Source organism: Thalassophryne amazonica, chromosome 10 (assembly GCF_902500255.1).
Source record: "Thalassophryne amazonica chromosome 10, fThaAma1.1, whole genome shotgun sequence".
Lineage (NCBI taxonomy): Eukaryota > Metazoa > Chordata > Actinopteri > Batrachoidiformes > Batrachoididae > Thalassophryne > Thalassophryne amazonica.
The window spans coordinates 112,007,549-112,028,831 of NC_047112.1; the positions used below are offsets into that span (position 1 = coordinate 112,007,549).

The 21,283-nt window shown below is 41.8% G+C and overlaps 1 protein-coding gene across 1 annotated transcript in view; it reads right to left on the minus strand.

Annotated features, from left to right (window-relative positions):
* Positions 1 to 10,388: 10,388 nt before the first annotated feature.
* Positions 10,389 to 21,283, minus strand: part of tgfbr3 (transforming growth factor, beta receptor III) — a 271,094-nt gene continuing 260,199 nt past the window's right edge. The window contains exon 17 of the mRNA XM_034179237.1: positions 10,389 to 12,055. Coding sequence (XP_034035128.1) covers positions 11,937 to 12,055 — 119 coding nt within the window. The 3' untranslated portion in view covers positions 10,389 to 11,936. The remainder of the gene's footprint in view (positions 12,056 to 21,283) is intronic.

A 21,283-nucleotide genomic window follows, 5' to 3' on the forward strand; every position in this document is an offset into this window, starting at 1 on the left:
AACACCTTCACAACCATCATGTGTGTCTTGGAAGCTTCCCTCATCAGGCTGCATTGATTACAATTTGTTTATGAAGTGAGTTTACACTAAACAAAATTACCATACACCACCATACTGATTGTATTTGATACTGCTTGATTTAATCATCACTGAGTGCAAAATGTTCGTTCATCCTCTGAATGTGAAGACTAGCTGTAAAAGTGATTATTTCTATGTGTTGTATTCAAGTTTACATTTGGGAGTGACACAGATGAACAGGATTAGGAATGAACATATCAGAAGCACAGCACAGGTAGGACAGTTTGGAGACAAAGTCAGAGGCAAGACTGAGATGGTTTGGGCATGTGCAGAGGAGGGGCCCAGGATATATAGAGAGAAGGATGCTGAGGATGGAGCCATCAGGCAGGAGGAGAAGAAGGAAGCCAAAGAGGAGGTTTATGGATGTGCTGAGGGAGGACATGCACGTGGTTTGGGTGACAGAGGAAGATACAGAGGACAGGGTGAGACGTATGTGACTGATCTGCTGGGGTGACCTCTAACAGAAGGAGGAGACAGAAGGAAGAACAACTTTTGCTGCATTGAGTTTGTACTTGGGGGTTAGTATTTTCAACAACTATTTCTTTTGAATGTTAATAATTAGAAATAATCCATTTTACTTGGCCACTGTGATTGTTGATGCTGGCCCCTTCACACATACTGCAAAGTTTGGACGGCGTTTGGACGAAAACGGCAAAACAAGTGCGAAAGTTTGAAATTAGCACATGAAACATCGGGCACGAAACATTGCGCCAACGGGCAGGCATGCACAAACCCGGTGCCAGAGTTCGTGCAGACGCTGGTGTCCGTCGAGCAGGAACAGTGTCAGGTGCACCACATGGCGCCGATTATGTAGAATAAATATTTAAAAAAATAGAAACCAGCCAGTACCTGTGGGACCACATCGCGCCGCTAATGTGGAATAATTAAAATTTAAAAAATATAATTAAAAAAAAAAAAAAAAAAAAAACACCACCCAGGATTCAAACTCGCTGATTACCAGTCAGAGAATTTACCACTGAGCTACAGAGCTGTTCTTTGAAAGCTGCAGGAAGCTGCCTCATATCAGGAAGGACATGGGAGTATTACAAAAAACAAATTCAAATCCCATACCATATAAAAACACCACATTTATCAAGCAGGCAATACAAATATTATCTGGCTGTTCATCTGGTGATGACCCATGGTCACTGACATACAGTCATGAAATGACATGAATGAGAAGCAGTGTTCTCTGATCAAGTCCACATCTACTGCTCAGGTGCTTCCTGTTGGCAGCACACGTTCTGCTCGACATGCGTGTCTTGTGGATGGCACGCCACAGCACAGACACCCCGTCATCTGGAACAGAGCTCACGTAGGTGACGTGACGGTTAGATTGCCCGCTGCATGTTCTGATCTGATGGTCCGTTTCAACCTGGCAGGCTGTCGGTGTCCACTCTGTGTGTGCGCTCACTCGCTGCAGCTTGTCGCCACGGCAATATGTTTTTATTTATGTCCACGTTAATACAGCAATCAGACACACACGCCCTACAGTGGACAGTTGTTAGTCCATGACTGTCCAAACACAGTAGGTGTTGTCCAGCTGGAATGTCCAGAATGACAGATCACCACAGCTGCTTCTGTCGGAAGCCAGGCCTCCCGTGAGTGGAGCGCACACACCCACGTGTCAGTGTCTGTGTTTACAAAGTCACACTCGTGGGGAACTTAGTCAAATTTCACAGCAGTATGACAGTGATTGTCTGCAGTCTGTTGTCTTGCCAAGAGTGCGACTGGCCACACATTTTCTAAGTGCCATACGAGCAGTGTTAGATGTTCGTGCATGTCACCGGGAATTTAGCAAGCACCTGCTGCGAGAGGATGTGATGGGTTCACACAGCATAGTTGTAGCAACAGGTGTACGAGGCGTTGGAGGCAGGGATGAATTTACAACATCAATTCCAATGAAGTTGGGATGTTGTGTAAAATGTAAATAAAAACAGAATACAAGGATTTGTAAATCCTCTTCAACCTATATTCAATTGAATAGACCACAAAGACAAGATATTTAATGTTCAAACTGATAAACTTTGTTTTTGTGCAAATATTTGCTCATTTTGAAATGGATGCATGTAACACTTTTCAAAAAAGTTGGGACAGTGGTATGTTTACCACTGTGTTACATCACCTTTCCTTCTAACAACACTCAATAAGCGTTTGGGAACTGAGGACACTAATTGTTGAAGCTTTGTAGGTGAAATGCTTTCCCATTCTTGCTTGATGTACGACTTCAGTTGTTCAACAGTCCGGGGTCTCCGTTATCGTACTTTGCGCTTCATAATGCACCACACATTTACAATGGGTGACAGGTCTGGACTGCAGTCAGGCCAGTCTAGTACCTGCACTCTTTTACTATGAACCCACGCTGTTGTAACACGTGCAGAATGTGGCTTGGCATTGTCTTGCTGAAATAAGCAGGGACGTCCGTGAAAAAACGGATGTTTTAGTACGGATGTTGCTTAGATGGCAGCGTGTGTTGCACCAAAACCTGGATGTACCTTTCAGCATTGATGGTGCCATCACAGATGTGTAAGTTGCCCAATCTCGATGGTCTTTTTCCTCCTTTGTCCAGAGAACACGATGTCCATGATTTCCAAAAAACAATTTGAAATGTGGACTCATTAGACCACAGCACATTTTTCCACTTTGTGTCTGTCCATTTAAAATGAGGTCGGGCCCAGAGAACGCGGCGACGTTTCTGGATGTTGTTGATGTATGACTTTTAACTTGCACTTGTAGATATAGTGACGAACTGTGTTAACTGACAAAGGTTTTCTTTAATGTTCCTGAGCCCACGAGGTAAGATCCTTTACACAATGTCGTCGGTTTTTAACGCAGTGCCGCCTGACGGATCAAAGGTCATGGGCATTCAATGTTGGTTTTTGGCCTTGTCGCTTATGTGTAGAAAGTTCTCCAGATTCTCTGAATCTTCTGATTATGGACTGTAGATGATGGAATTCCTAAATTCCTTGCAATTGAACGTTGAGAAACATTGTTCTTAAACTGTTGGACTATTTTTTTTCATGCAGTTGTTCACAAAGTGGTGATCCTTGCCCCATCTTTGCTTGTGAACAACTGAGCCTTTTGGGGATGCTCCTTTTATACCCAATCATGTTCCAAACAGGTGTTCTTTGAGCAATCATCAACTTTCCCAGTCTTTTCTGGCCACTGACCCAACTTTTTTGAAACGTGTTACAGGCATCCATTTCAAAATGAGCAAATATTTGCACAAAAACAACGTTTATCAGGTTGAACATTAAATATCTTGTCTTTGTGGTGTATTCAATTGAATATAGGTTGAAGAGGATTTGCAAATCATTGTATTCTGTTTTTATTTACATTTCACACAATGTCCCAACTTCATTGGAATTGGGGTTGTACACGGTTTGCACACAATTCCTGCATCATGTGCACTAAGTGTGCACTTCGGCCAAACTTCACACTATGTGTGAAGGGGCCCTGAAGGATGACAGTTTGGAGTGCTTAATCATTTCTAAGTGACTCTGTACTGCATCGTACTCACTTCTGTTGTATACTGTGTATAAACAATAACTTGTGTAACTGCCAGCTCTCTTAAAATATTGTAGTTTGTGTGAAGGAATATTTCCACATGAACTGAAATAAGATTAGATCCAGAACCCACGATAAAGCAGGCCATAATTAGTGGAAGGATTTGCCACAGTCGATAAGAGAAACCACAAAAGTGCAGGATAATCAAAAAGCCTTAATCCCACAATGAGCACTGATTATAGGCTGCATTTTACTGTGAATCTGCAGCTCAGGAATCCTTCAGTGAACACAGAGTTGCACCATGACTGCAGCTGGGTACATACAGTCAGCGTGCGGTTCACTGAAAAATGGATTCAGGATGGAAAAACCTGTTCAAACAACCAACTTCTCACACTGCATTAAAATCAAGTGCTTACAACAGGACTCAAAATATACATTTGGATTCTTATATTGTTACTGAGGACATCTGAGGTGGATTAAAAAAAAGGTACAAATAATCAGATTTTCTCCCACTGAATATGTTCCCTCGTCAGGTTCCAAATTTAGATTAAATCAGTGGTAAATATTGGATCCAACTGTCATCTAGCAAAAATTTTGAGCATTTTACATTTTCTTAATAATAAACAAATTAAAGAATTATAAAAAAAAAAGAAGTCACTTTCATGTGGGACTGTTTTCATTATTTATGAAAATAAATATAAAAATACTGTTTAATATACTGCACATTACTACAGCTTGTCTCTTGTCATGAAATTTGTATGTAACATAAAGAACATATGTGATAATGTCAATATCTGAGGAGTCTTGTCTTCACAACTTGTTCTATTTTCAACAATGAATTAGTACAAACACAAGAAGTACAAAAAAGGACAATATCATCACTTATAAGCTGAGCGGATGTAATGCTGACAGATAATTGTATAAAAAACATTCATACCAAATTCCAAAAATGTTTCATGACACAGTCTATTAAACAACATATAGTTTGAAGGTAAATACAAGTGCTGTCACAGGTATATTACTTTAAAATTATGTAACACACTTAATTTTTCTTTATAAAAAAAAGGACATTTAGTTTTTTATGGGTAGTAAAAGTGACAGAATGACAGAAGCCATAAAGTAAAACATCCTTTAGTGAATATTAAGGTTAGTAAGGCATATTTTTAGTCAGAAAGTGTCAAAATTCCCAACATGTTATGAGTGAGAGCTTCCAAAATTCACAGTACTTACACAAAGAAAAAAAAACATTAAAATTCTCTGTAAATATATTTGAAAATATAATTTTCTACACAAATATATATATTTATACTCTGTCCACTCTGTAGAAGCATTTATACGTTTACATAAAAAAAAAAAAAAAAAAAAAAATTATTTATTTATTAATAAACCATCACAGGGGAAAGTCCATTCTGGAATCAAACCCAAAGCTCTCAACATCATCAGCAGCAGCCTGAAGTCAACATAAAATGGATTTTGTGGCATCCATGTGAACTGAGTTATACTGGAAAAAACCTCCCCAAATCAAAAGTCAATGTTCCGACATGTTTATGCTTTGGCAGATGTAGTGGTGAACATCACTAAATAAGTTTTAAAAAGAAGCTAATATTAGTAGTTATTGACATCTGAGGTCCTCTATTAATCAAATATGATTTAAATAGTGGTGAAAATCTGTGTGCATAAAGTTTTGTTCTGAAGACATTTATTTTAAACTATGGCTAATGGAAATTTTGGCACCAAGCTCCAGGTCAGAAAATAAAGGATGTACCATGTTCTTGGGCGTATTTCTGTTAAGGGCTCAAAAGCATGACACTGAACATCGAGAACAAATTTTGAGTATAATATGTGAATTAAAACCACTAAGTTTTTATCGGTAATTTTGTAGAAGCCAGGAACAGAAAAAGAAACACTGGCGCCAAAGTTTCTGAAGCTAAGTCAGATCGTTGCTTACCAGTTGGATGCCACAAAACAACAAAATCAGCTGCATCTAATGGCTAACATCCTTAAAAAAAAAAAAAAAAAAAAGAATAAAAGGTACGGTGCATCTGAAAAGTATTCACAGCGCTTCACTTTTTCCACATTTTGTTGTATGTATGAAATTCATTTTTCTCCTCAAAAGTCTACACACAATACCCCATAATTACAATGTGAAAAAGATTTTTTGAGGTTTTTGCAAATGTATTCAAAACAAGCGCAATCTGAGATTTCTGACATCTGCCAATCTGGATCACCTCCAAAATTCAGTGGGGTCTTCCATGTCCTAATATCTGTCTGTGGTGCAAATTTGGTGAGAATCTGTGTAGTAGGTTTTTTTTTTTTACATAATCCATCAAAGCCTATATAAAGTGAAATCCTGATCCAGAATCTTGCCCTAATATCTGTCTGTGGTGCAAATTTGGTGAGAATCTGTGTAGGTTTTTACTGTTTTTACGTAATCCGTCAAAGCCTATATAAAGTGAAATCTTGATCCAGAATCCAGTTCACCTCCAAAATTTAATGGAGTCAAAGTAATTGTCTGCAGACCTCTGAGACAGGATTGTCTGGTGGCACCAATCTGGGGAAGGATACAAAAACATTTCTGCTGCTTGGAAGGTCCCACTGAGCAAAATGGCCTCTATCATCCGTAAATGGAAGACGTTCAGATCCACCAAGACTCTTGCTAGAGCTGGCTGCCCATCTAAACTGAGCAATCGAGTGAGAAGGGCCTTAGTCAGGGAGCTCACAGAGACCACAATGGTCACTCTGTCAGAGCTTAAGCATTCCTCTGTGGAGAGAGAAGAACCTTCCAAAAGGACAACCATCTCTGCAGCAATCCACCAATCAGGACTGTATGGTAGAGCGGCCAGATGACAGCCACTCCTTATTAAAACACACATGGTAGTCCACCTGAAATTTGCAAAATGGTGCCCGAAGGACTCTCAGATCATGAGAAATAAAATTCTCTGGTCTGATGAGACAAAGATTGAACTCTTTGGCGTGAATGCCAGGCGTCATGCTTGGCAGGGAACCAGGCACCATCCCTACAGTGAAGCATGGTGGTGGCAGCATCATGCTGTGGTGATGTTTTCAGCAGCAGGAACTGTGAGACTAGTCAGGATTGAGGGAAAGATAAATGCAGCAATGTACAGAGACATGCTGGATGAAAACCTGCTCCAGAGAGCGCTTGCCCTCAGACTGGGGCGACGGTTCATCTTCCAGCAGGACAATGACCCTAAGCACAGAGCCAAGATATCAAAGGACTGGCTTCAGGACAACTCTGTGAATGTCCTTGAGTGGTACTGCCAGAGCCCAGACCTGAATCCGATTGAACATCTGTGGAGAAAACTGAAAATGGCTGAGCACTGACACTCCCCATCCAACCTGATGGAGCTTGAGAGGTGCTGCAAAGGGGAATGGGCAAAACTGCCCAAAGATAGGTGCGCCACTGTGCCAAGCTTGTGACATCATATTCAAGAAGACTTGAGGCACTAATTGCTGCTGAAGGCGCATCTCCAAAGTATTGAGCTAAGAGTGTGAGTACGTAGGTACATGTGATTTCTTAGTTTTTTAACTTTTTTTTATTTCATTGTTATTATGGGGTGTTGTGAGTAGAATTTTTAAGGAAAAATTAATTTACCCCAATTTTATAATAAGGCTGTAACATAAATGTGGAAAAGTAAAGCACCGTGAATACTTTCCGGATGCACTGTAATACTGTACATGTGAAAGGCACTGCATAACATTCATTTTGTAAAACAACGGGGTTACCGTAACTCTGAAATTAAAACATCGTCTATAAAAATGTGTCCAAAGATCAAAAAATAAAAAAAGTTAATCTACAGCTTATTCATGTAAGTCAAATGTCAGTGATTTATAAAATGGTATCTGGGATAACTGACAAATGACTGTCAAATTACAGTCCAACTGTCGATGTTAAGTGACTCAATCTGTTAACGACTTTGTGTGCTAGCAGGAAAAAAATAGGACCTGAAGTGAATGAGAATGAAAGGTGCTACCATCTAAACATCATCTTCTCAGCGCACACCCTTTGTTTGAACACAATTCATCCGTTGACTCAAAACCACGAGAGTAAATAAGATTAACTCCTATGAGGTCATGACCATGATTTCTACAATGCTATAAAGTTCAGCGCATTTACATTTAATTATTAAACTTTCCATGTGCTTACAGTGGATGTGCTGTTGGGATAATTATAGACAGTACGAACTAAAAACAGTCATTATTACTGGAAGAGTAAGAGTAAAGGTACTATCTCCCTGGGTTGCGACAGCTTGGGAACTGCATTTGCAAGGGAATTTGCAAGAATTTGTTCAACGGTCGTTGGGTGTCACTATCCTCTCACTTGAGTCACAGGGCATCACATGTGTTGCGCCTGAATTTTGAGCAGTTCAAAGTCGACGAGGTGACAAAGGTCTTTGCCGCATACTCACAGAGCCGTTGCAGGGGTCAAGAAGCCCTCCGAATGTGGTCACTGTGACTCATAACGTCCAAGAATCGAGAGAGAACTTTGAGAGGGGTTGACGACAGATGAAACTATATTGTGAGTGACTGGAGAAAATAAACATCTTATGACATTCCTTGTGGGAAACACACGAGTTGCCCTGGGAGCACACAAAAATAGTGGAGATGATTGGAGAGGAACAGCAGTTCTGCTGCGTGATCTTGACTTATGCGTTTAATTTCTTTTAAACTGAGGACCACAAACAATAAGTTCAATACTTTGTTTTGTCCTTGGCAATTCATGGATGGAGAAGTGGCCATTCCAGCCCGGGCACAGAGAGGTGGTCACTCAGAGAAACCCCTCAGCACATGCATGAAGAGGAGTACATACTGGCCAAGAAGCGACAAGGACATCTGTATCTACTTCTTCAATGGCAGAGAAAAGGAGAATGGATTTACAGATGAGACTGATCATCTCCAACTATTCTACAACAGTTGTAGCCCAGTGAGATAGTACCTGCCATCACTACGTTGGCTAGGAAGCGCAATATGACTGTAGCATTAGCTAGCTTGTAGCTGCAGATACAGCAGTTCCACTTCCCTTTTTCACTGTGACGAATTTGTGATTCCTCGTGATACCAGCACAAAAACTAAAACATAGGTCTTGATAATTACACTGGAGTTTTGGAGCTTGTGCTGCTGATCACAAAAATAACTTTAAAATATCTTATCCTTTCATATCAGGCACTGTTTGGTACAGGTAACGTTTTTGTGATTTACAGTCATATAAATGTTATGAGCATATCTTCCTGAGAACTGAGGAAAAAAGTATCTTTCAATTTACCTTTTTTGTTCACTACAGAGGACAAAAAAAGGTTAGCCATCTCTGAACTTGTCCAAGGTCTGTGTCCCAAGAATGTTCCCTGTGATTTTGAAGACTCTGGCTGTAATAGGACTGGACTTATGCTGAACACAGACGGATGGATGGACGAGTGCAAAGTCTTTGCAGTACCCAATGGCCATACGAGGTCTGTCAATAAAGTATAGGTCCTTTTTATTTTTTTCAAAAACTATATGGATTTCATTCATATGTTTTTACGTCAGACATGCTTGAACCCTTGTGCGCATGCGTGAGTTTTTCCACGCTTGTCGGTGACGTCATTCGCCTGTGAGCACTCCTTGTGGGAGGAGTCGTCCAGCCCCTCTTCGGAATTCCTTTGAGAAGTTGCTGAGAGACTGGCGCTTTGTTTGATCAAAATTTTTTCTAAACCTGTGAGACACATAGAAGTGGACACGGTTCGAAAAATTAAGCTGGTTTTCAGTGAAAATTTTAACGGCTGATGAGAGATTTTGAGGTGATACTGTCGCTTTAAGGACTTCCCACGGAGCGAGATGTCGTGCAGCGCTCTCAGGCGCCATCGTCAGCCTGTTTCAAGCTGAAAACCTCCACATTTCAGGCTCTATTGATCCAGGACGTCGTGAGAGAACAGAGAAGTATCAGAAGAAGTCGGTTTCAGCATTTTATCTGGATATTCCACTGTTAAAGGAGATTTTTTTAATGAAAGACGTGCGGGCGGATTGCAGCGTCGGCTCGCAGCCGCCGCGACGCTCCGCCACAGGAAAAACACCTCTGTTGGAATCCTTAAGGACAAGCTGGAACATGTCCAGCTGTTAAACAATTTCTCATATACTCACTCCACTGAAAGCCATCAAAAGCCGCCTGGATTTTACAAATGGTTATCAACACGGAGGTGTTTTTCCTGTGCCGCCGCACCGCGTCGGCTGCGTCCCAACGCCGCACGTCTTTCATTAAAAAAATCTCCTTTAACAGTGGAATATCCGGATAAAATGCTGAAACCGACTTCTTCTGAAACTTCTCTGTTCTCTCACGACGTCCTGGATCAATAGAGCCTGAAATGTGGAGGTTTTCAGCTTGAAACAGGCTGATGACGGCGCCTGAGAGCGCTGCACGACGTCTCGCACCGTGGGAAGTCCTTAAAGCGACAGTGTCACCTCAAAATCTCTCATCAGCTGTTAAAATTTTCACTGAAAACCAGCTTAATTTTTCAAACCGTGTCCACTTCGATGTGTCTCACAGGTTTAGAAAAAATTTTGATCAAACAACGCGCCAGTCTCTCAGCAACTTCTCAGACAAAGGAATTCCGACGAGGGGCTGAACGACTCCTCCCACAAGGAGTGCTCACAGGCGAATGACGTCACCAACAGGCGTGGAAAAACTCACGCATGCGCACGAGGGTTCAAGCATGTCTGACGTAAAAACATATGAATGAAATCCATATAGTTTTTGAAAAAAATAAAAAAGACCTATACTTTATTGACAGCCCTCGTATTTGATGGCCTCGGGTAATAATTCTCTCATATGATGCAGCAAATCTGAAGTTATTTTCTGTGTTTATCTCGACATAATTTCATCCTTTTACTTTCCAAGAAGCAAATGTTTTGGAAAAAATTACAGACCTGCATCACAACCAGAGTGCAGTGCCGGCCCCTTCTTTTGTGCCAGTGCCCTTCTAAAAAAAACATCCATAAAAGGCCGTCTTATTTTCACGTAGAACTGTTAGGGAGGTTTGATACATTTTTAAAATAACAACAAAGACTTTGATGAAACACCTTTTTAGGAGGCAGTTTACATTTGGGAATTAAACCGGGAATTTATCTCTACCAGTGGTAGTCTCAAGATTACCTGACGTATGTAGATGGCAGGCCTGTGCTGCTTTCAATCAACCTGCCTCAATAATCTGGTTTCTACCAAGGACACAGGATCTGGATTAAGATCTAGATCTGCCAAACTGTGAGCAAAGAAGAAACGGTGTGAGCTCCAGCAGCTGTTCTTGTTCCAACTCTTCAATCTACTGTCAACTCTGTATGTGTGGGCTCTATTCTGTGATTTCAGTCTGTAACAAATGTCGTCCTGAAAAAGTCAGAGTCGCTGTAATGTCACTTGGATAAGAAAAAAAAAGCAATTTGCACCTTCTCCGCTTTAAAAGCTAAATTGTGAATTAGTTGGAAGAAAGCTGTAGACTGTCTGTTAAACTGTGTAACATGAATAAAACTCAGACTTACATGACTGCTTACATTACTAAAACAACTAACGTTTACCTTTAAATCCATTATGCAGGCAATAAATGAGTTGTGCATATTATGAAATGACATATTTGTCAGAATCTGCCCTTCACATTTTAACTTTCACATTTACTGGCGTTTAATCTTATTATACGTCTACATTCAACACCGACCCAGGTGAGCACCTTTCAAAATCATCCTGTCAAACTAACGTTCACACTATGCTGCTGTCCAGATGGCTAATGGTGGTTGAACTGCCCCCTTCAGGCTGCACGCTGCAATGCCAACACATTCATTAAAACCAACCTGGCTGCAGCAGTTCTTTACCACTGGTGTCCACCTGCTTACTACTTACAGCCAAACCTTAAATGCTGTTTTATGGTTCTAAAAAAAGCAGCATCCGGATTAGGGTGAAATTCCTGCCATAAAGTCACATGTTGCAGATTTCGTTAGCTATCAATTAAATTCAATTTATGTTATTTATATAGCGCCAAATCACAACAAAGCTGCCTCCGGGCGCTTCACGGGAATAAGGTCTAACCTTACCAACCCAGAGAGCAGGCACACCCAGAGAGGTGTGATATAACGTTAACCGCCCAAACTGGCACAGCCTCAGATTGATGCCGTTATAGTGGTACAAAGAATTTACATGAGCGCTTCATGTGTTTTGGTGCATGTGTCTTTTTTTTTTTAATGAAAAGTCTTTCCTTCCTACCATCCCCATAATAAGTCCTTTCACTGAAGGAAGTGTATGCCAGCACTCCGGTCCATGTGCAGCGTGCAGGCCGTGCTGTGGCACTGCAGTGGTGTGCACTGCCCGGCAGCCTGGGCTACGCCGTGCTGCTGCTGGAGCAGGGCGTGCTTTGCGTGCTGCCCATGCTGTGCGCCGCGCTGCTGTTCTCCGAGGCGGGCTGAGGCTTCTGGGCCTGCATAGGACCAGCTGTCCCACCTAGAAATACTGCAGGAGACAGGGAAAAGTGTATTAGTCCAAAATACTTTTGTTGTTGTTTCAAAAAGGATGAACCATAAAACATCAGAAATGGTCAGGAACAATGCAAACCAATTCTGTTAACACTATAAATTGTTCTTGCACGACACTGGAGCTTGCTTTTGTAGTGTGTACCATTTAGTCTCACACACTTTAACAGGTGACAGAAACCTTTACTGTAGTTACAATAAAACGTGTCACTCTCCACTGCATGACAGAGGGAGCTAGAGAGAGCCAGAGCACAACAGTGAGAGCTCTATTCCCTCATCTGACAGAGCCCCATCCTTTGACCTGAACATACACCAGATGCTCTACACAAACCTGGTCCAGGCCTAAATCCTCTGGAAAAACAACACATTTCATCCTGGAACATACAAGGTCTGAGGTCGACTGCTTTTGGACTAAAGAGCAGGAACCCAGACTTCACCAAAGAAATTGCAAACACAGACATCATTGTCCTACAGGAGACATGGCACAGAGGAGAATGTCCATCCAGCTGACCTGAGAAGTTGGAGTACCATCCACCAAACTAACAGGAATCAAAGAAGGAAGACACTCAGGAGGTACATATGGAACAAATCAGAACTGACCCACTCCAATAAGCTAATCAAAAAAGGAACCTTTTTACATTTGTTTAGAAATAAATAAGAAACTCACACAAACTGAGAAAAATATCTTCCTGTGTGCCACCTGCATTCCTCCAGCCGAATCCCCTTATTTTAATGAAGACATGTTCTCCATCCTAGAGGAGGAAATGAACCAGTTCCAGGCTTGTGGTCACATTGTAGTTTGTGGAGACCTCAAAGCCACAACAGGACATAGACCTGAGACCCAGGGGGACAAACACCCCAACAGGGGGAAGAAACATCATCTCCCCAATATGGCCCCAAGACACAACTACGACAAAACAACAAACAAACATGGTTTACAACTCTGTCGTTCACTGGGTCTGTTCATAGTCAACGGTAGAGTCAGGGGGGACTCCTACGGTAAACACACCTACAGCCTCATCTCTGATTACTTCCATCACTGACCTGACCTGAGGTTTACACAGTCAGCCCACTAACACCCCTATCAGAAAACCACATGCCGCCCGAACATGTCAACGCCAAATAATAATAAGGTTTTACAACAAACCAAACCACACACTATCAAAACACGCTACAAAAACAGGACAGAAACATACCAAAACGCTATTCAGCAGCAACACATCTGACTCCTTATAGGCCAATTTCCAAGAAAAATATTTGACCAAGAAAACCAAGAAAAATATTTGAACATAACAGTGAAGGTGTAAACCTCAATAATATATTTGACCTTTCAGCATCTGTAGCAAACCTAAAAACCCCAAACAAAAAGGCTAAAAACAACCAAAACCATGAGAAATAATTTGACAATGAAAGTAAAAATCTCAGAAATCCCTTAAGAAACATATCAAACCAAAAACACAGAGATCCAAACAACCAGAACACATGCCTTCACTATAAGCAAACATTAAAACAGTACAAAAATACAGTGAGGAAAAAACAAGAGCAGCATGTTAGAAACCAGCTACACACTACTGAAGAGTCCATAAAAAACAAATCCATTCTGGGAAATTGGAAGGAAGATCTACAAAATGGAGATGTATGAGTAAACCACTTCACCAAGCTTTGGCCCAATATAGAAAAACAGAAACAACACATACAAGACAAAGCTGAGAGTCAGCCTTTAAAGATGACCAGAACACACTAGATTACCCTGTTACCCTAAAAGAACTACAGGACAACAGAAAATCAACTGAAACAAAGAAGCCCTCTGGTGTTGACAACATCCTAAATGAAATGATCAAATTCACAGATCTCAAATTCCAACTGGCCATATTAAAGCTCTTTAACATTGTCCTTGGCTCTGGGATCTTCCCCAATATTTGGAACCAAGGGCTGATAACACCGCTGCACAAAAGCAGCAACAAACTCGACCCTCATAACTACCGTGGAGTCTGTGTCAACAGCAACCTCTGGAAAATCTTCTGCATATAATCAATCACACACTCCTACACTTCCTGGCTGAAAACAACACCCTGAACAAATCCCAAAGTGTTTTTTTTTTTTTTTTTTTTTTTTTTTTTTTTTACCAAATTACCGTACAACAGACCATGTTTATGACCACCTTAAAAATAGTGACTCCAATACGCTCCATAACAAAGCCCTGATCCACAGAGAGAGACGCCCCCTCAGCCAGCTGGTTCTGGGACTCTACACAAATACAAGCAGAGCCACCAAACACAAACCTTATTAGACTAAACCAAATCATAAGAGAAGAAAAAGAAAACTATGTGACACATTGGACAAAATCAACCAAAAACCAGAGTAAATTGGAATGCTATTGGGCCCCAAATAGACAAGAGTCCATGGCAGAATACCCGAGCACGTGACCAACCCAAAGCTCAGGAAATCCTTGATCATGTACAGACTCAGTGAGCACAGCCTCGCTGTGGAGAAAGGCCACCACAGACAGACCTGGCTCCTCAGAGAAGACAGACTGTGCACCCACTGCTCAGAACACGAGGTGCAGACTGAGCCGCACTTCCTGACCACCTGCCCGCTGCACCAACACATCAGAGACACGTACTTCCAACAGATCACAAACACCCAAAAACACTTTGAGAGCATGACCAAGACCAACATAAAAAAAAAAAACATACGGATCTGTTGGGTGAAGTACAACAACGTGCAAACGCAGCAGAAAGGTTTGTGAGCTGCTGTGACATGAAAAGAAGGAGCAACGGACATAAATCACCAAAACCACCAAAACAGGTGATTAAACTGCATCAAGCTCTCACCTACCAACACACTCGCAGTCCCACTCCCAGCATACACCAGAGACAGATAGACAGATCCAGATGAGGCTTCCTGTTGAGTGTGATTTTTTTTTTTTTTTTGTCTACCTGAAACCGGTCAGGATGGATTAAGACAATAAAGTAGAATAAAAATCAGACAGGAGCTTCTGACTCGTCTCCTATTCTGTGTCTAAATATGTATTTCACTGCAGATTCTCAGCATCCAGAGCTGAGGAGAAAAGGAAAATGTGTACATTGGTTTTGAAAAATGTTTGAAACTGAGCCAAGCGTGTGTAGAATTTGCTCACTGCATAGTTTGTCACTGTGCTCCATTCTATCGCACTTTTAAGCTCAAAGCACTTTACAGTGATGCTTCACATTCTCTTTCACACACACCCCACCAGGAGCTGCTTGAGAATTAAGCACTTCACCCAAGGGCAGATAGTGATTTTGTGGTCTGTTGGGGATTTGAACAGAGGACCCTCTGGTCACAAACCCACTGTTTTATCTTCTTAACCATCACCTCCCTGCTGGTATAGCAAACCACATTAACATATAGTTTGGTGCAGCCTCAAATATAGCCGAGTGTGAAAGAGTCCGTGCCGGTTTGCACCCCGGGGTTTACCCTAGGTGAGGTGGGTTCTCATAAATAAGTCTGTGCATCAATGTGCAGAGTTTTTTCCATCATAATTTTAATAAAACCAAACACGCTCTGAAGGATGCGTCAGAACACTTCAGTGTTGCAACCAAAAGAAAGCATGTGATGACTGAACAAACGTTACACTCGTGAACCTCGTGGTTATTAATCAAATGGCGGTTATGGTTTGAACTGTGGCAGCAGGATGTTGAACCACCGGAGCTGAACCCTGCTTTTTGTGGTGTACTGAACTCTTGAAGCAGGCGGTCTGCTGTAAACTGTGCTGAACAAACAAGCACACGCTGATAACAGAGGGAGTGTTGCCTGTAAATAAATGAATCTGAGCCACTCCTAATGATTTTTCATCTTGTGAAAGGTCACAAAGAGATTTTTTTTTAGCTGATGAGCAGCAAACAACGGCACAATTATAACATTGTGGTTAGCTAATCTTTGTGATGCAGCACTATGCTGGAAGAATAAAAAACAACATGTGACAGCAACCATATGTTGTTATGCACTGACTATTTTTGTCACCACAGAAAGTCACTAAATGGACTGCATTTATATAGAGCTTTTCCATCTGCATCAGTCGCTCAAAGCACTTTACAAATAATACCTCACATTCACCCCGATTACTAAATCAACAAGAGACCTGGATAACAAGGACCATGTGCAATATCTTCCAAGATGTTTGCTCATGTACACTCAACAAAAATATAAACGCAACCCTTTTGGTTTTGCTCCCATTTTGTATGAGATGAACTCAAAGATCTAAAACTTTTTCCACATACACAATGTCACCATTTCCCTCAAATATTGTTCACAAACCAGTCTAAATCTGTGATAGTGAGCACTTCTCCTTTGCTGAGATAATCCATCCCACCTCACAGGTGTGCCATATCAAGATGCTGATTAGACACCATGATTAGTGCACAGGTGTGCCTTAGACTGCCCACAATAAAAGGCCACTCTGAAACGTGCAGTTTTATCACACAGTACAATGCCACAGATGTCGCAGGATTTGAGGGAGCGTGCAATTGGCATGCTGACAGCAGGAATGTCAACCAGAGCTGTTGCTCGTGTATTGAATGTTCATTTCTCTACCATAAGCCATCTCCCCTCACCCTCCGCACGTCTGTCTCAATTTGCAGAAAAAGTGCTGATGTTCACGTCTTTTCACAATTCCTGTGCTAGTCCAGACGACGTCCCGGATAAAACAGCGTCCAGTTTGGAAATGAACGTCACATTCCACTGTTACGAGGAGTTTTTGTCATGGAAAGGAGCGGACGCTTCGTGCGTCACGACGGCAAGCGAGACAAAGAACACCTCCGTTTCGGAGTGCCAGAAGGACAAGGCGGTGCCGCGACGCGTAAAGCAACACCGTGATGAAGCGTCACAGAACATGTTCTGGCCTGTCCAGGCTCGTCCACAATTTCTTGGATAATCACTCGACTGAAAAACCACGACAGCTGTCTGAACGCCATCTCAAAGCTGTCCTGTGAGACAAAAACGGAGGTGGTTTTGTGTCGGTCCAGCAGCGAATCCATCATGATGCGCGAAGCGTCCGCTTGGCTTTCCATGACAAAATCTCTTGTTAAAAGTGAAATCTGCAGGAAAATGGGTGATGTTCAGCTCTTGTGATAACCAGAGAAAGTGCACACGATGATCATGGATCCACAGAGCGATCCATTTAGAAATGAAATAGTCGTTCAGCCTGTTGATGGCAGCTGGAGCGCGGCGCACCCCACAGCTGCTGTGGGCCGTCCTTAAAGCGACAGTAACATCCCTTAATGTCTTTGAAGCCCATAAAATTTTCACCAAAAACCACCTGAATTTCTCGAATGGTGTGCCTCACAGTTTCTAAAAAAAATTTGATCAAGCAAAGCAGCAGTCTCTCAGCCATTTCCCTGACAATGAAAATCCGCCAAGGGGGTGGACCACTCCTCACTCAAAGCCTGCTCACAGGCGAATGACGCAACCGACAGGCGTGAAAAAAATCACACATGCGCATGAAGGATCAAGGTTGGCTCACGCAAGCACACATGATTCAAATCCATATGTTTTTTTTTTTTTAAATAAGGTCGGATACTTTTCTACTAGACCTCGTACATCCAACCAGCCTCACAACCACAGACCACGTGTAACCACACCAGCCCAGGACCTCTACATCCAGCATGTTCACCTCCAAGATCGTCTGAAACCAGCCACTCGGACAGCTGCTGAAACAATCGGTTTGCATAACCAAAGAATTTCTGCACAAACTGTCAGAAACCGTCTCAGGGAAGCTCATCTGCATGCTCGTCGTCCTCATCGGGGTCTCGACCTGACTCCAGTTCGTCGTCGTAACCGACTTGAGTGGGCAAATGCTCACATTTGCTGGCGTTTGGCACATTAGAGAGGTGTTCTCTTCACGGATGAATCCTGGTTCACACTGTCCAGGGCAGATGGCAGACAGCGTGTGTGGCGTCGTGTGGGTGAGCGGTTTTCTGATGTCAACGTTGTGGGTCGAGTGGCCCATGGTGGTGGTGGGGTTATGGTATGGGCAGGCGTCTGTTATGGACGAAGAACACAGGTGCATTTTATTGATGGCATTTTGAATGCTCAGAGATACCGTGACGAGATCCTGAGGCCCATTGTTGTGCCATACATCCAAGAACATCACCTCATGTTGCAGCAGGATAATGCACGGCCCCATGTTGCAAGGATCTGTACACAATTCTTGGAAGCTGAAAATGTCCCAGTTCTTGCATGGCCGGCATACTCACCAGACATGTCACCCATTGAGCATGTTTGGGATGCTCTGGACCGGCGTATACGACAGCGTGTACCAGTTCCTGCCAATGTCCAGCAACTTCGCACAGCCATTGAAGAGGAGTGGACCAACATTCCACAGGCCACAATTGACAACCTGATCAACTCTATGCGAAGGAGATGTGTTGCACTGCATGAGGCAAATGGTGGTCACACCAGATATTTTATTTTGTTATGTTTTATTCTTTTACTTCTGTGTTTAATTAGGTATTTGAATTTTTTTATTTTTATTTATTTTAATTTTTTTTATGTTGAACTGTTCTTTGTGAGGCACCTTGAGATGGCTTTTATTGTAATTTGGCGCTTTATAAGCTGATTAAATTGAAACTGAACAACATTTTATTGAGTCTTAAAGTAAATAAATATGAAATTGGTTACTGGATCCTTAAACTCTGGACATAATAAACTCTACATGGTGGATCCTTGATCTCTGGACATAAACAGAAATAAAATCTGTTAGTTTTTGTCAAAAGCATTTCCTTTCAGACGTTATTATTGGCATGAATGTATTTCCATACCTATGAGCTGAGCTCTTGCAGCTGTGCTCCATGTCAGGTTCATAAAGAATGCAGGATGTCTCATTTTGGGAGGAAAAAACATTTTAGTCTATTGTAGTTTATTGTCTGCATTGCAACATTTGTAAGAGGTGTCATTATATTTAAACCGGTGATTTGTTTTGAAGTTATTAATTCCGAGCGGACTCTGTCTCGGCAGAGAGCCGCGCAGCGTTTGAAGCTGTGCCAACGGCAAGGAGGACGATTCTCGTTTCTCGACTGCAACAAGACCAGAGTCCCAGTTAGTGACTTTAATCCACACAATGGCGCGGGACAAAATCACAGGAATTCGTGCGTCGGGACGGAGCCGCATGGCGCAAAGCAACGCCGTGATGAAGCCTCACAGGACATGTTCTGGCATGTCCAGCTAATCCACAATTTCTTGGATAGTCACACGACTGAAAAGCCACCGAAAGCCGTCTGAAAGCCATCTAAAACCCGTCCTGTGAGACCAACACGGAGGTGGTTTTGTGTCGCGCCATTCGCGGCATGGTGGCGCATTCCTCCGCTCCTCTTTCCATGACAAAAACTCCTGTAACAGTAGAATGTGCCGGGGTTGTCTTAATATGATTATCAAATTTCAATATGGGGTCAAGGTCCAGTCCTAGATATTTAAGTTCTGTTACAAACCTCCATCCATCCATCCATTTTCTTCCGCTTTATCCAGAGTCGGGTCGCTGTTACAAACATACTGTTACAAACAGTATATTTGTATTTTGCAAATGTATTTGAAACCTTTGTTCTGCATTTTGTTTTCTAATTGAAAACATATTGAAACTGTCTTAGTTAGATTTAACACCATCTGATTTTGAGCCATTGGCTCACCTCAGCCATACATGTGGACAGTGCAAAGGTATGAGGCAGCTACGATTTTACTCGTTTTGCACACGATTCCTGCTTCATGCGCACTTTATGCGCAAATCGACCAAATCTGCACTATGTGTGAAGGGGCCCTAAATCTCCTGCTGCATTTATAATAAACATTTGTATTTATTTACAGTGTGTTTTTGTGGTTGAAATGAGATATGAATAATCTACCAGACTTAAAAATGTACACAGTTCCATGCTATTTTATTTGTCTAAAAATAAATGTCCAAGCTTCCTTATGTTAAACAAGAAATCATCTAATCTGAAATAACAGGTAAGTTATGGTTTTAATTTACAGATGAAGAAAGGTTTCTATACAATCTTTTATGTTTTTACTTTTTTATTGAATTTCTAAACTTTTTTACAGTAATCAAAAATTAATTTTGAGGTAAAAAAAAAAACATTTGCAAGGATTTTCTTCAGAAAACTGTTGTGTATAAATGAGCAGTTCTGTGACACATTTCTGCCACTGATCTGTTTATAATACAGTGTTTTATACAGATCAGTGGTTTCTGCACTGCAGTCTTCCATGTTTTGGCCTGATGCCTCATTTCTATTGAACACCAGGAAGCTACGTCACAGCTCAGAGTGGCGAAAATTGGATTGGGTTGAACTTTGACCACGGCAGCCTGACGACAAGTGGCAACATGCACTCCCGGTGTGGTGTCACTTTTAGCTCGGCTTCGCATCTCATTGACAATAATGCTTTTTAGACCGATTTGCAATGCTTCTGCCGTGGCTGACGCTTCCGGTGTGAAAGCCCCATTAGTGTGGCGTCACCATGGAGGGTTAGCCTGCCTGCATATCATGACAGGGTGATAATGTGCAGTGTGTGACTTGAAAAGGACAATGATGGAGTGATCAGTGACTATGTGTACATTGACACCAATAATCAGATTATTCACCTTATTCTGAATAAAACCATATTTAGATTATGGTGTTTACATGAGTTGTTTAAAGAATATTCCAATTATATTCCTGTTTACCTCTAACAGAGCACAGTCCAATTAATGATGCACAGCCGCATTACGTCCCATATGTCTTATGTGTTGCAAAATGCCAATAATGGTGCTATTCCACAGAGTGCCATTGCTTCACATTAATCCCAAATAGCAAAGTAGTTATGGCCATCATCAGCACCAGATTTGAAATGGGGATCCAATTTTTGAACAGTTCAAAAAATTTCATCCTGAATGTTGAAATCATTGATAGTATGCAGTAACTTTGGGGTACACGTAGTCTTAACAGCTTCAATCATGTTGACTATAACGTGTTTGATCACGTTCCATCGGGGTAAAAATCTGAAGCCGAAGCAATGTTTGTTACAGTTTTTGATCATGTTTGGCCGAGGGCGCAGCTCCTTTCTTTCATTTTTTTTTGGGGGGGGGGGGCAGGTCTGCACTTTATAAGGCAGCCAGTTGCCAAGTCTGTACTTAATAAGATAGGCTGCAGGAGGCAAGCTGGAATTAAGTAATTTCATCCCATTTTTGCACATTTTT